Source organism: Planococcus citri, chromosome 2 (genome assembly GCF_950023065.1).
Source record: "Planococcus citri chromosome 2, ihPlaCitr1.1, whole genome shotgun sequence".
NCBI lineage: Eukaryota > Metazoa > Arthropoda > Insecta > Hemiptera > Pseudococcidae > Planococcus > Planococcus citri.
Window position 1 is genome coordinate 8,512,536 of NC_088678.1, and position 21,758 is coordinate 8,534,293.

Consider the following 21,758-nt stretch of genomic DNA (forward strand, 5'->3'; position numbering starts at 1 on the left):
TTGAAAATTTCAGTCTATAGCAGTTTTCGACCAAATTTTAAAAAATTCATAGGTGGTTAAGAAGGATGTGACTTGGTCATTGAGAGCTTTATCTTTAGCAAACTTTTCAGAGAGCCGTTTCAGATCTGAAATTTTGAAAAAGTTCAATGTTGTAGCATGTTTAAATATTACGAATACATTCGATACTACTCGGGTTATATGACAGTTAGTCTACAGTCCAAACACCAAAAAGTGCTCTAGAAACCGAAAACAGTTCAATTTTTTTGGGGGAAAAAAAAAGAGTTGGCATTTCGTTAGTATCTTATTAACATTCAAGAAAATGGACATTTCGGATTTTTTGACTGGCACAATAGGGAGCTGGAGCCTCAAAACCCCCATTTTTCGAAGTTGGCGGGGGGAAAAATTTTTTTTTTAAATTTGGTAGAGGACACTCTCCCGAGTATAGATATATACTTTTTTTGAGTTGGATTCCGGCACAGTTGCGTTCCAGAGCTGCATAAAGGCAATTTTTTGCCAATTTTGGCACTTTTTCACATAAAAACGACTCTGTAGAAGCAATACGGCCTGGGGGGAAAAAAATACGCACCTACATGATTGCATCCATTCATCCCACGCTGATAGAGACCAACTTTGTGAAAAACGGCCGGCACAATGACCCGCAGTGAATTTTCAAAGTTACGCATCTGGGCCATTTCATTTAAAAAAATGGATGTATGACATTTTGACAACGTGACCGTGCGACCTATCAAAGTGGGTTAAAATTTCGCGAGAAAACCGAAAATCTCGATGAAATTTTTTTTGAGCATCTCATGAAAAATTTGAGCTAAACAATTGTATGAATAATTTCTCAATTAGGTACTTTCAGTCTGTTGTAACATGTGACCTATACAAAATGGTTAAAATTTTGCGAGGAAACCGAAAATTTCAATGAAAATTTTTTTGAGTGTTTCATGAAAATTTTGAGCTAAAAAAATTGCATGAATCATTTTTCAAGTACATATGCCATCAGTCTGTTGTAACATGCGACCTATGCAAATGGGTTAAAATTTCGCGAGAAAACCGAAAATCTCAATGAAAATTTTTTTTGAGCATCTCATGAAAAATTTGAGCTAAACAATTGTATGAATAATTTCTCAATTAGGTACTAATAACTTTCAGTCTGTTGTAACATGTGACCTATACAAAATGATTAAAATTTTGCGAGGAAACCGAAAATTTCAATGAAATTTTTTTTGAGTGTTTCATGAAAATTTTGAGCTAAAAAAATTGCATGAATCATTTTTCAAGTACATATGCCATCAGTCTGTTGTAGAGATGTGCACTTTTCAGAAAAGTAATTTTGGTGAAATGAAAAGTGAAAAGTTCATTGAAAAGTGTGAAAAGTTGTGAAAAGTGTGAAAAGTAAATTGTGGGAGTCTCATTTTAAAGCTCTCTGTAAGAGCTTCAAATTGATGTATTTTTTGCTTATCTAAAACACACAAAAAAACAAAATCATTTTTTTCACCTACTTAATCGAATAGTGGCAGTTTTGAGCCCTTCTAGAGCCTCTAACATTTGTAGGTTTTTTAGTTTTGAAAAAAATGTTGTGAAAAATATCAAAAATGGGTGCTGAATTGCGAAGGGGGAGGAGTGGAGAGAGTGAAACTTGATATTTGACTTCATCAATGAGGTCAGTGATCTCTGATGAGTAAATTGATTGGTCACTCGCTTTTTTTAAAAGTAAAAACTGAAAAGTGAAATGAAAAGTAGGAACTTTTCTTTTCAACTTTTCATTGAAAGAAAAGTACTTTTCACTTTTCACTTTTCACACTGCACATCTCTAGTCTGTTGTAACATGCGACCTATGCAAATGGATTAAAATTTCGCGAGAAAACCGAAAATCTCAATGAAAACTTTTATTGAGCATCTCATGAAAATTTTGCAGTAAAAAATTGTATTAACCATTTCTCAAGTATTTTCAGTCTGTTGTAACATGCGACCTATTTGAAATGGTTGAAGTTTTGGGTAAAATATAAGTAAAGATTTGGATAGATTTTTATAAAAGGCTTATCTCAACAATCTTGAGCCTCAAAAATCTGGTACATTGTTCAGTATTTTCAATGAAATATCCGCAAGATCGCTTCAGTTTGGTAAACTCAACACAAAACGGACACAAAATTTTGCCGAATTTGATACCCCCACCAGGCACAATCGTAGTTCACTAGGTGGCACTGGTGCCGTCCAGTTTATATGTTATTTTATGCTCTGAACATTGACGAACAAGAACCACTCAAGAAAGTCACGTATTGCATCATCCGTTACTCCAACTATTCCTAATCGCCAACCTTTTGACTTACACAATCATTATGTCTGCATTTTCCTACAATTAGTAGGTATTTTTTGGAATATGATAAGTATAAAAGTAAAAATATTAGGTACCTATCTATGAAAATCAGTAAAATCAAATTTCATCAACATCTTGTTGTTTTACATGGAATTTCCAACCCTATATCAGAAGTCGGATTACGTACCTACTTTGTTAAAAATAGTGAAAAATTAATGTGACTCATGGGGCTCAAAATTGTTGAGCTTTGCTTTCTATACATGAAAAAAAAAACTATTCAAATCTTTGTATTTCACGCGAAATTTTAACCCTTCCATATACTTAGGTTGTTACAACAGTTTGAAAGTATTTTAGAAATGATTCATGCAATTTTTTTAGCTCAAAATTTTCATGAAACACTCAAAAAAATTTTCATTGAAATTTTCGGTTTCCTCGCAAAATTTTAACCATTTTGTATAGGTCACATGTTACAACAGACTGAAAGTACCTAATTGAGAAATGATTCATACAATTGTTTAGCTCAAATTTTTCATGAGATGCTCAAAAAAAATTTTCATTGAGATTTTCGGTTTTCTCGCGAAATTTTAACCCATTTGCATAGGTCGCATGTTACAACAGACTGATGGCATATGTACTTGAAAAATGATTCATGCAATTTTTTTAGCTCAAAATTTTCATGAAACACTCAAAAAAAATTTCATTGAAATTTTCGGTTTCCTCGCAAAATTTTAATCATTTTGTATAGGTCACATGTTACAACAGACTAAAAGTACCTATTTGAGAAATTATTCATACAATTTTTTAGCTCAAAATTTTCATGAGACGCTCAAAAAAAATTTTCATTGAGATTTTCGGTTTTCTCGCGAAATTTTAACCCACTTTGATAGGTCGCACGGTCACGTTGTCAAAATGTCATACATCCATTTTTTTAAATGAAATGGCCCGGATGTGTAACTTTGAAAATTCACTGCGGGTCATTGTGCCGGCCGTTTTTCACAAAGTTGGTCTCTATCAGCGTGGGATGAATGGATGCAATCATGTAGGTGCGTATTTTTTTCCCCCCAGGCCGTATTGCTTCTACAGAGTCGTTTTTATGTGAAAAAGTGCCAAAAATTGTCTTTATGCAGCTCTGGAACGCAACTGTGCCGGAATCCAACTCAAAAAAAGTATATATCTATACTCGGGAGAGTGTCCTCTACCAAATTAAAAAAAAAAATTTTTCCCCCCGCCAACTTCGAAAAATGGGGGTTTTGAGGCTCCAGCTCCCTATTGTGCCAGTCAAAAAATCCGAAATGTCCATTTTCTTGAATGTTAATAAGATACTAACGAAATGCCAACTCTTTTTTCCCCCCCCCCCCAAAATGGTCAACTCAAATGACACTTTTTTGCGCTTGGACTGTAGACTAAGTAGGCCTATTAACTTTGAAATCATTTTTTTAGATTTGTTCATTCTACCTGTAATCAAGACGAATCGAAAACTCAAAATGGCTGAAATGGTATCCAACGTACACGATCTGATGTATCCAAGTCCAGCATCTCTGAAAGAAATCTCATGCCAGGCACTTGTTACCGGATTATGGCGCTGGGGAGTCGAAAATCGTGTGACTGATGATTTTATATCCGGCCTAGATATGCATAAAAATCTACCCTTCAATATGCCTTCTTCTATCAAACGCATGATCGAAGTATGCAGCGAGACATTTATCGCCTCTGTAAAAGAATGGTCGGCTTACCATCGCCGAGATGACATTTTCGAGGATGAAGATGAAACTGACTTTTTTCTCAATTTTTATGATTTTATATGTGATCGAGACGGCACTGTTCATTATACGCAAACAGCTAGAAAAATGATGAAGTGTGATCGACTGAGTGATGATGAAAAATTCAAAATTGCCTGCTTGTATTGTTTCGAAGATGATATTAGGCGCCTTTGGCCATCTGTGTCAGAGAATATTGAAATTACTGAAATCGAATTCGATCGAAGCCCTGAATTGTTTTATTGGATTTGTATGCTGAGTGATGAACGGGATTGGATACCTATACCTGACGATGAAATCGATCTTTATATGTTAGAAACGTGTGAATCTAAACATTGGTCATCTGTAGAATATTTTTGGAACCGAGTCTATCCATACCATCGATTGTCGGCAACCATTAACCTATCTAATCGCGAGAATGGATCGTTCGTCAGGTTTATTTTGCCAAAATTAAGTGATGAATTGCTCGGCAGGCTTGTGCTTGAAAAAGGCAATAAACTGATCTATGACCTGGTGACCAAAAGTCAGTATAAACTTTATGCTCTTCCAACGTGGCTGCGTATTAGAAATAAGATGAACGAAAGTAATTTCACAAAGCTGGTTGAGTCATTAATGAAGGCCGAGACTAATCATCATATCGCTGAGAATACCCTCAACGAAAATTCTATCAAACTCGGAGATCGGTCGAGCACCGACGATCAAACGTATTTATGCTGCGAAATCTGGAGAAGTTCTCCAGATGAATGGAAGCAGTCAACGGTGAGAAATATTTTAACTCAAGGCCATCTGTTTGTAAGAAATACCATCACACGTACAGAATATAGGGAGATCAGCTTTCTGTTAACATTGTTGTCGGTTGCATCGTTCGAAGACCGAAATGTTTTCTGGAAAAAGAATTGCCGTAATTTGATCGTCGACACTCGTGGAAACGATTTGCAACGAATAATGGAACTGTGCTTCAAAGACGAAAACGATATTGCTAAGTTTAAAGAAACCAACATGTTTGATTATGAAAGTATCAGCGCGTGTTGCATAAGAGCATTGGGAATCGGACATTTTGAACACGTTGATGATATTTTGATCTTCTGCTTTCCTGACGCTGAAAAAAGAATGGATTCAAAACAGCGCTTATTACGGTCGTGTGTTTCCGATGAATCTTTCGTCTTGAAAATTAGAGATTTCTCCAAATTCGAACTGATGAATGAGTTTATCGACGATACTTTTGACGATGCTGAATATGCTTCCGATTTTAAAAATTGTATTATATCTTTTTGTGCGATTGAAGACGTTCTACATCAATGCATTCATTTGGGCTGCGAATATTCTTCCGATCATTTCATACGCTTCATCGATACATTTGTATCAAACGAGGAAGTTAGAAATTCCTTAAAACAGCGCGTTTTGGAGTATGTGAGGAATAGCCTGCTCAAAGTTCGTATCGGTAATATCTCGGCTGATGATTTACAAAAAATTTTAGTTTGGTGCTTGGGCAATGAAGAAGAAGTTACTAAATTCAAAAAATCGGTAATACCGATGAGTGATTCCTCCGCTAAGGTCTATAACTGGCGGCGATTCACTCCACTGGACGTAAAAATTAATGATAGGGTTGTCGGTGGATTTTTGAAATGGTATTTCAGAAATCCCGAAGAAATCAACGAGTTCAATGTAGGGTGTTTACCGGTCGGTTTTCAAACTGAGATAATCAAACGATGTGATGGATATTAATTCGAATAATACGATCATTTCGTGTGTTATTGTTTTCTAAGATTTTTTATTCAGTGTCAAAAGTTTTTCGAGCTTAAAAATGTCATGTGTTGAGTTACTCGATATTTTTTTTTGCGACATTATTATTATTATGTATACCTAAGAACTTAGTATAATTGTGTTACTTCTTCAAAATAAATTTTAAAATGATCAGTTCGTTCGTAAATTATGGATAATATTAAATATTTATGCATTACAAAAAGGATGTTCGTGTCCCTACTATCCCTCGTCTCAGAAAAACTCCCTGTTTTTCAAAATGATCGTTGAGCTTTATAGTTGACCATTACATCAGAGAACGTCATACAAAACAAGAGCCTTGAGGTATTAATATAATAGGACACCTTCAACAATCGATTCATCTCCGCCTTCTTTTCATTGCAACAAATTTTCTTCTTTAGCTGTGTTGTATCATACGAGTATTTTGCGAGATTGGATTTTTTACCTTCTACCCACTCACCCCCTTCCTCTCTTAATGTTGTCACTTCGGCTAGAAAGCTCACGTTGTATCATATTTTTTCCTCTATCTGAAATGAGTCTTGCTGGGAGGCCCATCTTGTTGAAAAAAATTTTAAAATTCAATTTACCCGAAATTCTCCACTTGATGATTTTTCTTCCTCAAATAAAAACTGCTCTGTCCTCAAAGCTATACTTACTTCCTATAGTGTAGAGCCCTCAAAAACGCAGAAAATCAAGAAAAATGAAATGAGCAAAGTCATTGACGATTTTCTTACTTTTCAATCGTTTTAATTGCGTCGAAATTTTTCTAATAATCTTTTTTTTTTTAAGGAAAAGCCCCACTCCACAATTTTATACCCACGTTTCTTTGTATAGCAGGGTATCTAACACTCTAACAGGTAGTGAAAATGGTGAAAGAAGTGAAAAAGTAGTAAATTTTGTTAAAAAGGTAGTGAATAAATGAAAAAAATTCAAATTCGTTCCTTTTTCTCGATCTTTATTCCGTAGAAAAGAGCTGATTTGTCGACTTTTTTAGAGCTTGAATTACACATTTTTTGGAGCTTTTGCCTTCGCCTCGCTCGGGTTATCTGCGCTTGTTCCACGTGGCAAACTTATTGTTCAAATTCAAGAAATGTTTGAAGTTTGAATCAGAAAAATAAACTCCTCTGCACGAATAATTTTTTTTCACTTCTCGAAACATGAATTTTTGAAAGATTTTGGCCTCGCTTCGCTCAGGCTCGTTTGATTTTTTTTCAGTTTTACATTATTTTTTTTTTTTTAAATCATTTTTGAATTTCAAAGTTTTGAAGCAAAGTAATAAACTTTTCATAATTAACTAACTCATCACACAAAAAAAATCATGTTGTTTTTTTTACATATTAAGTATACCTCTCGAAATACTGATTATCGAGAGCTTTTGCCTTCGCTTCGCCAGGACCAGTTTGTTTCTCCTTTCCAGTTTCCACAAATGAAAAATTCCAGACTTGAAGGAGAAATCATTAAAACTTGCAGTTTCATTTCGAAAAATTGGTATATTTTTTCCCCAAATGTCGTTCAAATTTTCCATTCAATTTTTGCACACTCTTTAAAAATTTTGTTACGTTAAAAAAATTGTTATTACATTACATTAAAGTGAGAATGAAATCAAATATTGAAATAGAAAAAATTTTATTTTCGACATCCGCTTGCTTGAAAAAAATCTTGAGATGTTTGAAGACATTGGCAACGCGAAAAAAATTTCCCTCCCATGACTCTCTTTTCGTGGGTGTCTACCAGGTAGTGAAAGTAGTGAAAAAGTAGTGATTCTCAGCAATTTTGCTTAAAAGGTAGTGAAAAATGAAAAAAAGTGGAAAATCCGATTTTCCTGACAAGAAGAATTTTGTTGACTTTTTTAGAGAACTTGAACTACATATTTTTGAAAGCTTTTTCCCTCGCTTCGCTCGGGCTATTTGCTATTCTTTTTTGATATAAAAAACGTATTGTTCAAATTCAGTTTCAATCAGAAAAATACTCCCTTCATCTTCATAAAAATAAACTTTTTTTTCACTTCTTGAAATATAAATTTTTGAAAGCTTTCTTGGACTCGCTTCACTCGAGCTCGTTTGCTTTTTTTCAAGTTTGATTTTTTTTTTTTTTAATAATCATTCAAGTTTTAAAATTTCGAAGTAAAAATAATAAACTTCTTCATTCATCACCCAAGAAAACGACGTTTTTATACCCCCTCGAAATGCTAATTTTCGATAGCTTTTTCGAAAAATCGGTATATTTTTTCCAAATTTTGTTCAAATTTTCCATTAATTTTTTTTTCAATTTTTTATTTTGAAAAAAGTTCTTTATCCGCCCAATTTTATTACAGTAACAAGAACCTTGAAAAGGTGAAAATAAAATCAACAATTGAAATGAAAAAATTATATTCTCAACATTCGCTTGCTTGAAAAAAACCTTGGGATGTTGGAAGACGTTAGAAGAACGAAAAATTTTAATGTAAAATTTTGCCTCGTCCATCCCCTACCCCTATTGAAAAATCCCAAGTGTTTAAAAAATGTCCTGCCGAAGTCCTGCTTTTTTATTTTAAAATTTTGTTGGACTAGACAGAGACACCCTGAAAAAATAAAAAAAATCCTTCATCATTCATATTTGAAAGAATATTTTATTCTCGAAATAGGTAGCTGATTTGTTAATTTTTCAAGTTCGCTCATTCTGTATTTTCAACATGTACCCATGAGAAATTGTAACAACTTTAATACAATGCAGCGATGGTTATGAAATCATTGAATTGATTAAAAATTGATGAAAACGTGTACTTACTCCATAAAAAATTACAACAAAGTTCAAACCAAAAAAAAAAAAAATGAAAAATCGTTCTTGTGGGAGGGGGGGGGGTTTGACAATATTTTGGAAGGCAGTAATTTTTTTTTGGAAGGTATAGTGAAAAAGTTGTGATTTTCGGCCAAAGAATTCCGGTAGACACCCTGGTATACAAATTTTCTTCCAATTTGAATTTTCATTTTTTTAATGTTCCTTTGAAAATTTTTACTTGGGAGGTGGTCGAGTGGATAACATTCTGAGAATTTGTTTGAAAAAGGTACCGAAAAAAGTAGTGAAAAAGTTGTGATTTTATCCTCTAGATAACATGTAAGCTTATACAGTTTTTCGAAATTGGAAAAAATCCAAAAACATGAAAAATTGAAGTCCGCGCTTGTGCAATTAAATCTGAAATAATATGTTTAGATTTGTTCGTTCTACCTGGAATCAAGACGAATCGAAGACTCAGAATGACTGAAGCGGTATCCAACGTATACGATCTCATCTATCCGAGTCCAGCCACTCTGAAAGAAATCTCATGCAACGCACTGGTTACCGGATTATGGCGCTGGAAAGTCGAAAATCGTAAGATAGATGATTTCATGCCCGATCTACGAGTGGATTTGCATGAAAACTTGGTTCCTAACATGCCATCGCCGGTCAAACGAATAATTGACGAATGTATCAACAGATTCATTTCCTCTAAGGAAGAATGGTCGGCTCACCATCACGAAAAACTGTTCTTTGACCGCAACGATATGACCAGCATTTTACTCAATTTTTGTGATTTTATTATTGATCGGGACAGCACTATTGATTATATTCGTACAGCAAAACGAATGATGACGTGTGATCGACTGAGTAACGATGAAAAATTCAAAATTGCCTGCATGTTGTTTCGAGGATGATATTGAACGTATTTGGCCTTCGGTGTCAGAGAAGCTAGACTTGAATGAAATCGAATTCGATCGAAGCCCAGAATTGTTTTATTGGATTTGTAGGCTGAGAAATGAACCGGATCGGATACCTAATCCTGACGATGATCCAATCGATGTTTTTATGTTAGAAATGTGTGCATCTAAACATTGGTCATCTGTAGAATATTTTTGGAACCGAATCAGTCCAGAAAGTCGATTGTCGGAGATCATTAGCCTATCTGAATGCGATGCAGGATCGTTCGTCAGATTTATTTTGCCAAAATTAAGTGATCAACTGCTCAGCAGTTTTGTGCTTCGAAGTGGCAATGTCCTGATTTATGATCTGGTGGTCCGAAGTCAGTGTAAATTTTACGCTCTTCCAACGTGGATGTATATTAGAAACAAGATGAACGAAAGTAATTTCACAAAGCTGATTGAGTTATTTATGCAAGCCGAGACCAAATACCATATCTCTGAGGATACCATCAACGAAAATTCTTTCGAACTCGGAGATCGGTCAAGCACCGACGATCAGACGTATTTATGCTGCGAAATATGGAGACATTCGCCAGAGGAATGGAAGCGATCAGTATTCAAAAATATTTTAACTCAAGATCGCTTGTTTAAAAGATTAGCCACCAGACCTTCCGAATATAGAGAAATCAGGTTTTTGTTAACCTTGTTGTCGGATACTTCGTTCGAAGACCGAAATGATTTTTGGAAAAAGAATTGGCGTTATTTGATCGTTGACACTCGTGGAAAAGATTTACACCGAATAATAAAACTGTGCTTCGAAGATGACAACGATATTGTTAAGTTTAAAGAAACCAGCATGTCTGATCTCGAAGGCCTGGATACGCATCTTCGGATCCTGTTGCGTTTCGGATATTTTGAACAGTTTGAGGATATATTGATCTTCTGCTGTTCAGACGTACAAAAAAGAATGAATTTAAAAGTACGCTTATTACGGTCATGCTTTCTAAGTGAATCTTTCATCGTGAGACTTCAACATCTCACTCAAATAAAATTATTTAGTGCGTTTATCAACGAAGCATTTGACGATGCCGAAGTTGCTGCTAATTTTAATAGTAAGCTCACATCGTTTCGTGTGATTAAAAACGTGCTACATCAATGTATTCATTTGGATTTTGGATGTTCTTCCGATCATGTGATACGCTTCATCAATACATTTGTATCAAACGAGGAAGTTAAAAATCTATTAAAACGGGACATTTTGGAGTATGTGAGAAATATGCTACTCGATGGTGATATCCGGCGTATTTTAGCAGATGGTTTGCAAAAAATTTTAGTTTGGTGTTTGGGCAATGAAGAGGAAGTTGATAAATTCAAAAAATCGGTATTGCCGATGAGTGTTTTCTTCGCTGACGACGATAACTGGATGCAATTCACTTCAGTGGAGATGAAAATGAATGATGAGGATGTCGGTGGGTTTTTGAAATGGTATTTTAGAAATCCTGAAGAAATCGACGAGTTCAATAGGTTGTTTGCCGATCGGCTATAAATGTGAGCTCCTTGAACGATGTAAAGATAAAAATACTTAAGTACGTTATTTGAATAATATTATCATTTGAAATTTTCAAGTGTTTTTGTTTTTGTCTTTTTTTGAGAAGATTTTTTATTATACCTTAATGTCGACATTTTTCGAGGTTGAAAATGTCATGTGTTAAGTTACTCGATGTATAATTTTTTTTTGCCACGTAATTACGTTCATATGTATAAGAACTTAAGATTGTAGTAAGTATGTATATGTACTTAATTTTTGAAGTAAATTTCAAAATGATCAGTTCATTCGTAATTAAGTACTTATAATAATTGTCAATGTGATAGGAACCTACAGAAGAGGTGGCCCTGCCCATTTTTTTAAAAAATTCAATTTATCCGAAATTTCTTCACTTCTGCGTCAGCATTTTTTTGAATATTTCTTTCTCAAATAAGTAATAACTGCCCTCAAAAATGGGGAAAAATCAAGAAAAATGTAATAAGCAAAGTCGATGATGAGTTTTAAAAAATTCAATCATTTTTGCATGAAAATTCTTCTAAATAAGCTTATTTTCGTAGAAACTCTCTCCCCCCCCCCCCCCCATTATGTAAGTCTCATAGTATGGCGTTTTCCGAAATTTAGAAAAAATCACATAAAAATTGTAGTCAGTGCAATACCCAGAATCCTTCTAAACATCCCCCGTTTCAAGAAGAAAACCTTTGCTCCGTACCCCGAACCTTGTTAGCCTACTTGTGTAACACCCCCAAAAGTAGACATTTTTTTTTTAATTTTCCATTTGAATGGTGCTTTTCAAGAAGGTCCTATCGACAAAAAACTGGTTTTGAGAAAAACGCATTTTTATATTTCAGTGTTTTGCCATTTTGGTTTAAAATGATATAGCGAGCTCCGGTTTTTTTTGTTGAATAGAAGCATCTTTCCACTATTTATTTCCTGCGTAGTAATTTTTTTTCCACCACCAACATTTCCATGGGAGCGCTTTACAAAAGAGACCCCGATAGGACCTTCTTGAAACGACAGGACCTTCTTGCGGTTATTCACCTAAAAATCGATTTTATTCCTTCTCAAACCCACCAAAAACATGAAATAGTCACTCTTGAGTAGTAATTTTCAACGCAGAATTCAAATTTTGAGTCAATTTTGCCCCTCGACCCCCAGGGGGGGTGGTACCAAATGAAAATTTGGGGAAAATGTGAAAAAATCGAGTATAGTGCCAAAATCTTGATACTTTGAGTTAAAAACCACGATTTTTGAGTCAATTTCCCTCGTAGCCCCCCAGGGGGGTGGTACCAAATGAAAATTTGGGGAAAATGTGAAAAAATCGAGTATAGTGTCGAAATCTTGATACTTTGGGTTAAAAACAACGATTTTTGAGTCAATTTCCCTCGTAGCTCCCCAGGGGGGGGTGGTACCAAATAAAAATGCGAAAAAATCGAGTATAGTGTCGAAATCTTGGTACATTTGGGCTGAAAACCCGATTTTCGAGTCAATTTTGTCCCTCGGCTTCCGGGGGGGAGGGGTGTGGTACCTAATCAAAATTTAGGATAAAAGTGAAAAAATTGAGTACTTTAATGTAATATCTTTAATACTGTAGGGCAGAAGTTTCTTCCGCCAGCATTCCCCAAAACGACGAATATGAAAAATTATGCATTTTAGTGTATGTAAAATAACTGCGATCGATTTACCTGCGGAAACCTGCGAAAATCTGTATCATCTCATACTTTAGCCATGCATGTGTGAGTGCGCACTCGATTTTTTCACTGTTTTCCCCAAATTTCGATTTGGTACCACCCCCTTCCTCCCTGGCGTGCGAAGGACAAAATTGGCTCGAAAATCGGGTTTTCAGCCCAAATGTACCAAGATTTCGACACTATACTCGATTTTTTCGCATTTTTATTTGGTACCACCCCCCATGGGGGGCTACGAGGTAAATTGACTCAAAAATCGTTGTTTTTAACCCAAAGTATCAAGATTTCGACACTATACTCGATTTTTTCACATTTTCCCCAAATTTTCATTTGGTACCACCCCCCCCCCCTTGGGGTCGAGGGGCAAAATTGACTCAAAATTTGAATTCTGCGTTGAAAATTACTACTCAAGAGTGCCTTCTGGTATAGTTGTGATCAACCATTTCGGAGAAGAAGGTAATACTCCGGCATATGACAATAGGAGCAATTGCACCCCCCGCCGATCCTCCGGGACCACTTTTTTCTTAAAGGGGACATCCTAAGGAACATTTTAAAGCAAAGTTGCCAAAAAAAAAGTTGGCCTTACTTACAAAATGGCGGCCATTTTGATTGACAGGTCAGCCGAAATCCCCGATTTTGCGTTTTAACATAGGACTTGCACGAACTTTTTCAAACTTTACAAAGGTAGATCGAAAGATCATGCAAAAATTTATCACCTGTCAAAATTTCAAGTGCTAAAGTGGGTTTTTCGATTTTTGGTGAATTTTTGAAAATCGAATTTAGGCCAAAAATGAGGGGAAAAATCAAAATTTTACCAAATTGACCAAGAAAGCGGAAATTTGGGATATACCCTATTTTCGACATGCCAAATCGATTGGAAATGGTTTCAACCCGTTTTGAGCAGTTCTGGAGCCTCCAGCAGATTTTTGAAACTCGAAGTTCCCACAAAATTCCATCAAATTGGAGTTGTAAAGCTGAAATTTATTCTAAAAACTAATTTCAATACGCTACGAAGTACTGCAGGTGAATTTCAAGTCGTTTTGGATCCTCCAGCGACTTTATGAAAATTCCTGAAGCCTCCAGCAAATTTTTGAAACTTTAAATTTTCAAAAATTTCATCAAATGCAGATGGAAAGCTGAAATTTACTCTACACTCCAATTTTAACACACTCTGAAAACGACTTCTGGTGGATTTCAAGTCATTTTAGAGCTTCCAACAACTTTTTTGAAAATTACTGGAGCTTCCAGTAGATTTTTGAAACTTGAAATTTCCCCAAAATTTTATCAAACCGAGATGGAGAGTCGAAATTCATTCTGCAAACTAATTTCAATACACTACGAAGTTGACTGCTAGTGAACTTCAAGTCGTTTTGGAGCCTCCAGCAACTTTTTGAAAGGTTGTATGATGTTTTTTTGGAAAATTGAAATTTCCTAAAAGTAGCTGGAAGCTTCAAAACCATTTGAAACCACCATGTAGTCTGCGAAGTAAATTTCAGCTTGCCAGCTCCATTTGATAAATTAATGTTGGGGAAATTTCAAGTTTAAAAAATCTACTGGAGGCTCCAGTAATTTTCAAAAAAGTCGCTGGAGGCCCTAAAATGACTTGAACCTACCTGAAGTCGTCTTCAGAGGGTGTTGAAATTGGAGTGTACAGTAAATTTCAGCTTTCCATCTCCATTTGATGAAATTTTGTAAAAATTTAAAGTTTCAAAAATCAGCTGGAGGCTCCAGTAATTTTCAAAAAAAGTCTCTGGAGGCCCTAAAATTACTAGAACCCACCTGAAGTCGTCTTCAGAGGGTGTTAAATTTGGAATGTAGAGTAAGTTTCAGCTTTCCATCTGCATTTGATGAAATTTTGTGAAAATTTAAAGTTTCAAAAATTTGCTGGAGGCTTCAGGAATTTTCAAAAAGTCGCTGGAGGATCCATAACGACTTGAAATTCACCTGCAGTACTTCGTAGCGTATTGAAATTAGTTTTTAGAATAAATTTCAGCTTTACAACTCCAATTTGATGGAATTTTGTGGGAACTTCGAGTTTCAAAAATCTGCTGGAGGCTCCAGAACGGCTCAAAACGGGTTGAAACCATTTCCAATCGATTTGGCATGTCGAAAATAGGGTATATCCCAAATTTCAGCTTTCTTGGTCAATTTGGTAAAATTTTGATTTTTTCCCTCATTTTTGGCCTAAATTCGATTTTCAAAAATTCACCAAAAATCGAAAAACCCACTTTAGCACTTGACATTTTGACAGGTGATAAATTTTTGCATGATCTTTCGATCTACCTTTGTAAAGTTTGAAAAAGTTCGTGCAAGTCCTATGTTAAAACGCAAAATCGGGGATTTCGGCTGACCTGTCAATCAAAATGGCCGCCATTTTGTAAGTAAGGCCAACTTTTTTTTTGGCAACTTTGCTTTAAAATGTTCCTTAGGATGTCCCCTTTAAGAAAAAAGTTGTCCCGGAGGATCGGCGGGGGGGGGGGGGGTGCAATTACTCCTATTGTCATATGCTGGACTATAATGCGCGCATTTTCCAGTTGCGTTTCCTAGCCAACTTCATATAGCTGCTGTTTGTGAACACCACATGGAGCGCTGCGGTTTGCACCATCTTGTGTAGAAAACGTCAGAGATTCAAATTTCATGAACTCCTCAAAAAGGTCCTATCGGTCGATAGGACCTTCTTGAAAAGCACCATTCATTTTTGATCTGAGTAAAGTTTACCAAATATGTAGGTAACATAACGTTTTCAAGGGTAAAAAACGTTGCTCTTCCGCTCAGCGAAAGATGAACGAATCTTTAAAAATCAGAACTGTGATGGTAATTAATATTTTAGATAAGTATTCAAATATTTTCAGAAAAAGGGAGACCCAGTTCCTTTTTACATCATTGGGTTGGTTGCGGGGTGGTCGATGTAGTAAAAACACTTTTGGGTCAATTGTAGTACATTGAGAGGGTAATCGACGAATGATGTCAAAATCAGTGTTGCCACTTTCAAAAACGTAAAAAAATCGAATTGAATAATGTACTTATAATTTAAATATAACCACGATGCACCCCAGTAAGTAAAAACTCTGAAAAAATTCTCAGTTTTAGACCTTTTTATGTAGAATAACATATCAAAAAATTGGAAGGGCATTTTTTTCATTTCCGAGAAAAAAAAATTACAAGTTTTACACTAATTGCAAAAGTACCATCAAAAACCTAAAAAAATGGAAATTTTTGCATTTTTGAAATATTTTACCAATGTGTAGACGAACATGTGAAAAAAATCTTCCTCCCCTCCCCCCAATTCGTCAACGAATTGACGAGAAATGCCATTTTTTATGCTATAATTTCAAGAGTGAAACATATTGAAAAAATTTCGCCGAGCTAGAAAATGAATATTTTTGCATTTTTGAAATATTTCACCAATACGTAGACGGACATGTGAAAAAAATCTCCTCTCCCTCCTCCATGGAATGAGCCTTTTGCAATTTGAAAAACAGCTTGGATGAAAAAGTTTTGAAATTTTATAAGGATTCCAATGATAATATATGTATTAGTTTTTGTATTCAGAATTTAGTATGGATCTATAGGAGGAGGTGTAAGTTGGAAAAATACAATGTTGCAGAGCTACATTTGAGCCTAAAATTTCGTTTATCTCGATATTATCGTGTGGAATTGTTGGGTTAAGTGAACACGAAACTGTACCAGGCAGACAAAGCTTTACAGAGGGGGAGTTGGGAGGGGAATTTCAGACACGAAGAAGCATAGACAGATTTAGTGGAAGATGTTTCTGTTTTGAAGGTTGGGTCCAAAAACGTCGTGACCAAATTTTCAGATCGCTAGTTCATTCCTAACTCATCGAAAAAGGGATGAAATTGGCATTTCTGTTGAAAATTTCTCTCTATACGTACTCTTAGCAGTTTTCAACCGAATTTTCAAACTTGCAAAGATGCTAATATAAGTGATGATACTACGAAAAGTTATTTGTGGAAAATCCATAGGTGGTTAAGAAGGGTGATGTGAGAGCTTTCTCTTTAGCAAACTTTTCAGAGAGCCTTTCCAGGTCCGAAGTTATGAAAAAATTCAACATTGTACAATGTTTAAATATAACGAATACATTCGATACTACTCACGTTATATGACAGACGGTCTATTAACTTTGAAATCATTTTTTTAGATTGGTTCATTCCACCTGGAATCAAGACAAATCGAAAACTCAAAATGACCGAAATGGTATCTAACGTACACGATCTAATGTATCCGAGTCCAGCAACTCTGAAAGAAATCTCATGCCAGGCACTTGTTACCGGATTATGGCGCTGGGGAGTCGAAAATCGTGTGGCTGATGATTTTATATCCAGTCTAGACATGAGTAAAAATCTACACCCTAACGTGCCTTCTTCAATCAAACGCATGATTGATGTATACAGCAAGTCATTTATCACCTCTATAAAAGAATGGTTGGCTTACCATCACGAAAAACTGTTGTTTGAACGCAACGATATGACCAGCATTTTACTCAATTTCTGTGATTTTATTTATGATCGAGATGGCACGGTTCGTTACAGTCACGCAGCAGAACGAATGATGACGTGTGATCGACTGAGTAATGATGAAAAATTCAAAATCGCCTGCTTGTATTGTTTTGAAGATGATATTAGACGGATTTGGCCTTCGGTGTCAGAGAGACTAGACTTGAATGAAATCGAATTCGAAGAAAGGCCCGAATTGTTTTATTGGATTTGTATGCTGAGAAATGAACCGCATCGGATACCTAATCCCGACGATGATCCGATCAATGAGTTAATGATTGAAGCGTGTGCATACTGTTCATCTAAAGATTGGTCATCTGTAGAATATTTTTGGAACCGCATCGGTCCAGACATTGGATTTTCGGCGGTCGATAATCTACGTTGTTGCGAAAATGAACCGTTCGTCAGGTTTGTTATGCCAAAATTAAGTGATCAAATGCTCGACAGATTTGTGCTTGAAAGAGGCAATGACCTGATCTATGACCTGGTGACCTGTAGCCAATATAAATTTTATACTCTTCCAACGTGGATGTATATTAGAAACAGGATGAACGAAAATCAATTCACAGATCTGATTGGTTTATTTATACGAACCGAGACCAATGGGCCATATATACATACCGATATCAATAATTATCATATTATGTATGTTACTGCCGACCTCGAAGATTGGTCGAGCACCGAAGTTGAAACGTATTTATGCTGCGAAATATGGAGAAATTCTCCAAATGAATGGAAACGATCAGCGATCAGAAATATTTTAACTCAAGGTGACCTGTTTGTAAGAGATGCCGTCACATGTACAGAGTATAGGGAGATCAGGTTTCTGTCAACTGTGTTGTCGGATGCTTCGTTCGAAGACCGAAATGATTTTTGGAACACAAATTGGCGTAATTTGATCGTCGACACTCGTGGAAAAGATTTGCACCGAATAATGAAACTGTGCTTCGAAGACGAAAATGATATTGCCAAGTTTAAAGAAACCCGCATGTTTGCTTACGAAAGTATCAGTGCGCGTTGCATTAAAGCATTGCGACTCGGATATTTTGAACAGTTTGATGATATTTTGATCTTCTGCTGTCCTGATACACAAAAAAGAATGGGTTTAAAACAGCGCTTATTACGGTCGTGTATTTCTAATGAATCTTTCGTCTTGGAACTTGATGATTTCTCTAAATTGGAACTGATGAATGAGTTCATCAACGATACTTTTGACAATGCTGAAGTTGCTGCCGATTTTAAAAATCGTATCATATGTTTTTGTGATATTGGAATCGTTCTGGATCAATGCATTAGTTTGAGCGATGAATATTCTTCCGATCAATTGATACACTTCATCGGTACATTTGTATCTAATGAGGAAGTTACCAATCTCCTAAAACAGCGCATTTCGGAGCATTTGAGAAATTGGCTACCTGATTATGAGTGTATCTGGCATATCTCAGTTGATGATTTACAAAAGGCTTTAGTTTGGTGCTTGGGCAATGAAGAGGAAGTTACTAAATTCAAACATTCGGTAATACCGATGAGTGATTTCTTCGCTAACGACGATAACTGGCAGAAATACACTCCACTAGAGGTGAAAATTAATGATAGGGATGTCGGTGGGTTTTTGAAATGGTATATCAGATATCCCGAAGAAATCGACGAGTTCAATAGGTTATTTGCCGATCGGTTTACAGTGTGAGATCTTTAAACTGTGTAGAGATTGATACTAATTCAAATAATATTAATTATCATTTCAAGTGTTGTTTTTTTAATGAAATTTTATGTAGTTAGTGTCAACGTTTTTTGAGCATGAAAATGTCACATGTTGAGTTATGATACTCGATATTTGTTTGCGACATTATTATTACGTATACGTAGGTACCTACTTATATGACTAATTATGATGGTGGTACTTCATCAAAATATATTTCAAAATGATCATTCTGAATTTTTGTTCTTAGTTATGAATATTAATTGTTTATTCATTGCATAAAGGGTGTCCATGTCAGTAGTTAAGGCGGGGATCTACGGACAAGGATTCCCCTGCGGAGTATGCAACCTGCACAACGCAACGCGCGTTCGCGTGACTGGTACAGGGTTGGTAAAGTCGTGGGCGGGGTGAGGAGGGGGAACTAGTTCGAGCACACATGCAGGTATAACGGCGGTGATGGTTTGTCGAGGGGGGGGGTCTGTACCTGTGTTCGAAACGTTTGTATAGGTAATGCGATGACGATACTGTATTTATTGTGTGCATTATTATAGGCATGTGTATGGTTATGGAATGATAGAAGATTCTGGATTTTGATTACAATGATTTAATGAAAGGGTTTTAATTATCGATTAATTATTTTTATGGATGGAATAAAACCATAGTAATAACCCCCTCCCCCCCCCCTTCGCACCCAACATTCCCACTACACTATACGTATCCATGTAAAAAAAAATGTTTCGCTTCAGCATAGTACTTACAATTAGATATAAATAAAGTGCCCGGAGTTGTTTTTAATTAATTGATGAATGTGAAGTGGTTGAAAGCGTTTGTTCTTAAAGGGTAAACAAAAATGTCTACTATGGATGTACAATGGAAGCATCCTTTTTCAGCAATCGTGGCAGGACCCTCGGGGTGTGGTAAAACCCAGTTTGTGTTGCAATTTTTAAAACATGTAGATGAAATGTGTGATACAAAATTCACAGAAATTGTTTGGTACTATGCAGAGTGGCAACACTGGTATTCGCAACATCCATATATACGTTTTGAAGAAGGGTTGCCAAGTGGAACATTTCCAGATACAAACCCTAGACTTGTGATAATTGACGATTTGATGCGTGAATCTGATAATAGAGTTGTGGACCTATTTACCAAAGGGTGTCATCATAAAAATATCAGCGTGTTTTTCATAACTCAGAATTTATTTCACCAAGGGAAAGGTCAACGTGATATTTCTTTGAATGCCCACTACATTATATACTTCAAGAACCCTCGAGATAAGGCGCAAATACGGCATTTAGCTAGACAAATAAGTCCAGAAGATCCAAAATTTTTGCAAGGAGCCTATACAGATGCAACATCACGTCCACATGGGTATCTTTTACTTGATTTGAAGCAAGCGACTCCAGAGGAAGTACGTTATCGGACAAATATATTTCCTTCTGACAATGGTTGTTATGTTTATGTACGTCGTAAATAAATAAATAAATATCAATTTTTTTTTTCAAATTCATCAGTTTAGAGAAATGTCTCGTAACGTAAAGAACAACATTGAGCTCTTAAGAGCTCTGCATAAAGTAAATGGCTCTCAGCGTTCAAATATTTTGAAAAATGCAGATATTAGTTTGGTAAATGCTATCTGTGAATGTGTTTTAAATACTTTAAAAGGCGTAGTACCATTGAATTCTCATCAGAAGAAAAATTTAGCTCGTTATAAGAAGTTAATGCGTGCGCTTGTTCAAAAAAAATCTTCTTGGAAACATAAGCGTAAAAATTTGGTTCAGACGGGTAACGGAGTATTTTTACCAATTCTCCTTGGTGCTGCATTGAACACTTTACTAAACTATTTTACAACATAGTGATATGGAGAATGTTAAGAAAATGCTGCTTGTCCCGGCAGAAGCCTGGAACAATGTTCGAACCCCAGACCCTACATCATCTATAACACAGACGTATACCCAGGAACCTTCTATAGCAGGACCAGCAAAATTAACTATAAATGAGTTAGAGAAAGAAATGTCGAGAGTATTGAATGATGGCCATAAGAATGATCATGAGAAGTGGAACCTTTACTATCAGACTTTGCAAAAGTTTTTTCACAAAACAAATTTAGCAAGAAAACCCATAGTATTACCAATAGTTGAAAAACCTGCAGATTATAATTCTATAAGAACTATTCCATCTCGAGAAGCTCAACAACCAATACATGAAAGTAGTCGAAGTTTGTCAGAGCATCAAGTGGTAGCACCTCTGCCAAAAACAATTAGGCAAAAAGCAGTACGATTTCTCAACTGGATAAGAGATACAGATGTTATTACTTGGGATGATGCAGGGGTAGTGTATGTTAAAGGAAAAAGAATACCTAGGTCCAACATCGCAGATCTGGTGAGTGATTATCTAAGAAATCGAACTACAGTAGGGCCAGCAAATGGGTGGTATGCTTTTGGTCAAGCCCTGCAAGAGTTGAATGTACCTAGAGATTTCATTGGAAATACTCTGAGATGGAAAGCCTTGGCTCAAATGTCTCCCATTTATGAAGAGGATTACAGTGGAGTTGAACGTATATCTGACAACTCGCCGCTCTTTCCACACACTCGGGCTCAGAGAAGAAGTTCCCTTTCAGAAAAACATCTCATAACTGGGAAAAAGAAACACCCGTGGCTATCTTATAATAATGCCGCCCTCAAATAATGATAGAATTTCAAATATCTTAGAAAAATTATATTACAATATAACTGACCCTGTGGCATTTGCTGGTGCACAACCCTTAATAAAATGTGCCAAACATGAAGTACAGCCAATAGACATAAAGAATTGGTT

General features: G+C 35.8%; 1 protein-coding gene across 23 annotated transcripts in view; it reads left to right on the top strand.

Moving 5' to 3' along the window:
• LOC135834500 (uncharacterized) overlaps window positions 1-21,758 on the top strand; it is a 227,586-nt gene that overhangs the window by 20,924 nt on the left and 184,904 nt on the right. Inside the window, exon 5 of one of the 23 annotated variants that reach the window (XM_065348397.1) lies at window positions 16,888-19,171. The exons of 21 other annotated variants lie outside the window; for them this stretch is intronic. In XM_065348397.1, coding sequence (XP_065204469.1) covers window positions 16,932-18,929 — 1,998 coding nt within the window. In that variant the 5' untranslated portion in view covers window positions 16,888-16,931 and the 3' untranslated portion in view covers window positions 18,930-19,171. Of the gene's footprint in view, window positions 1-3,763; window positions 6,728-16,887; window positions 19,172-21,758 lie in introns of those variants that run through there. One more of the 23 variants, XM_065348398.1, reaches the window with a different exon arrangement.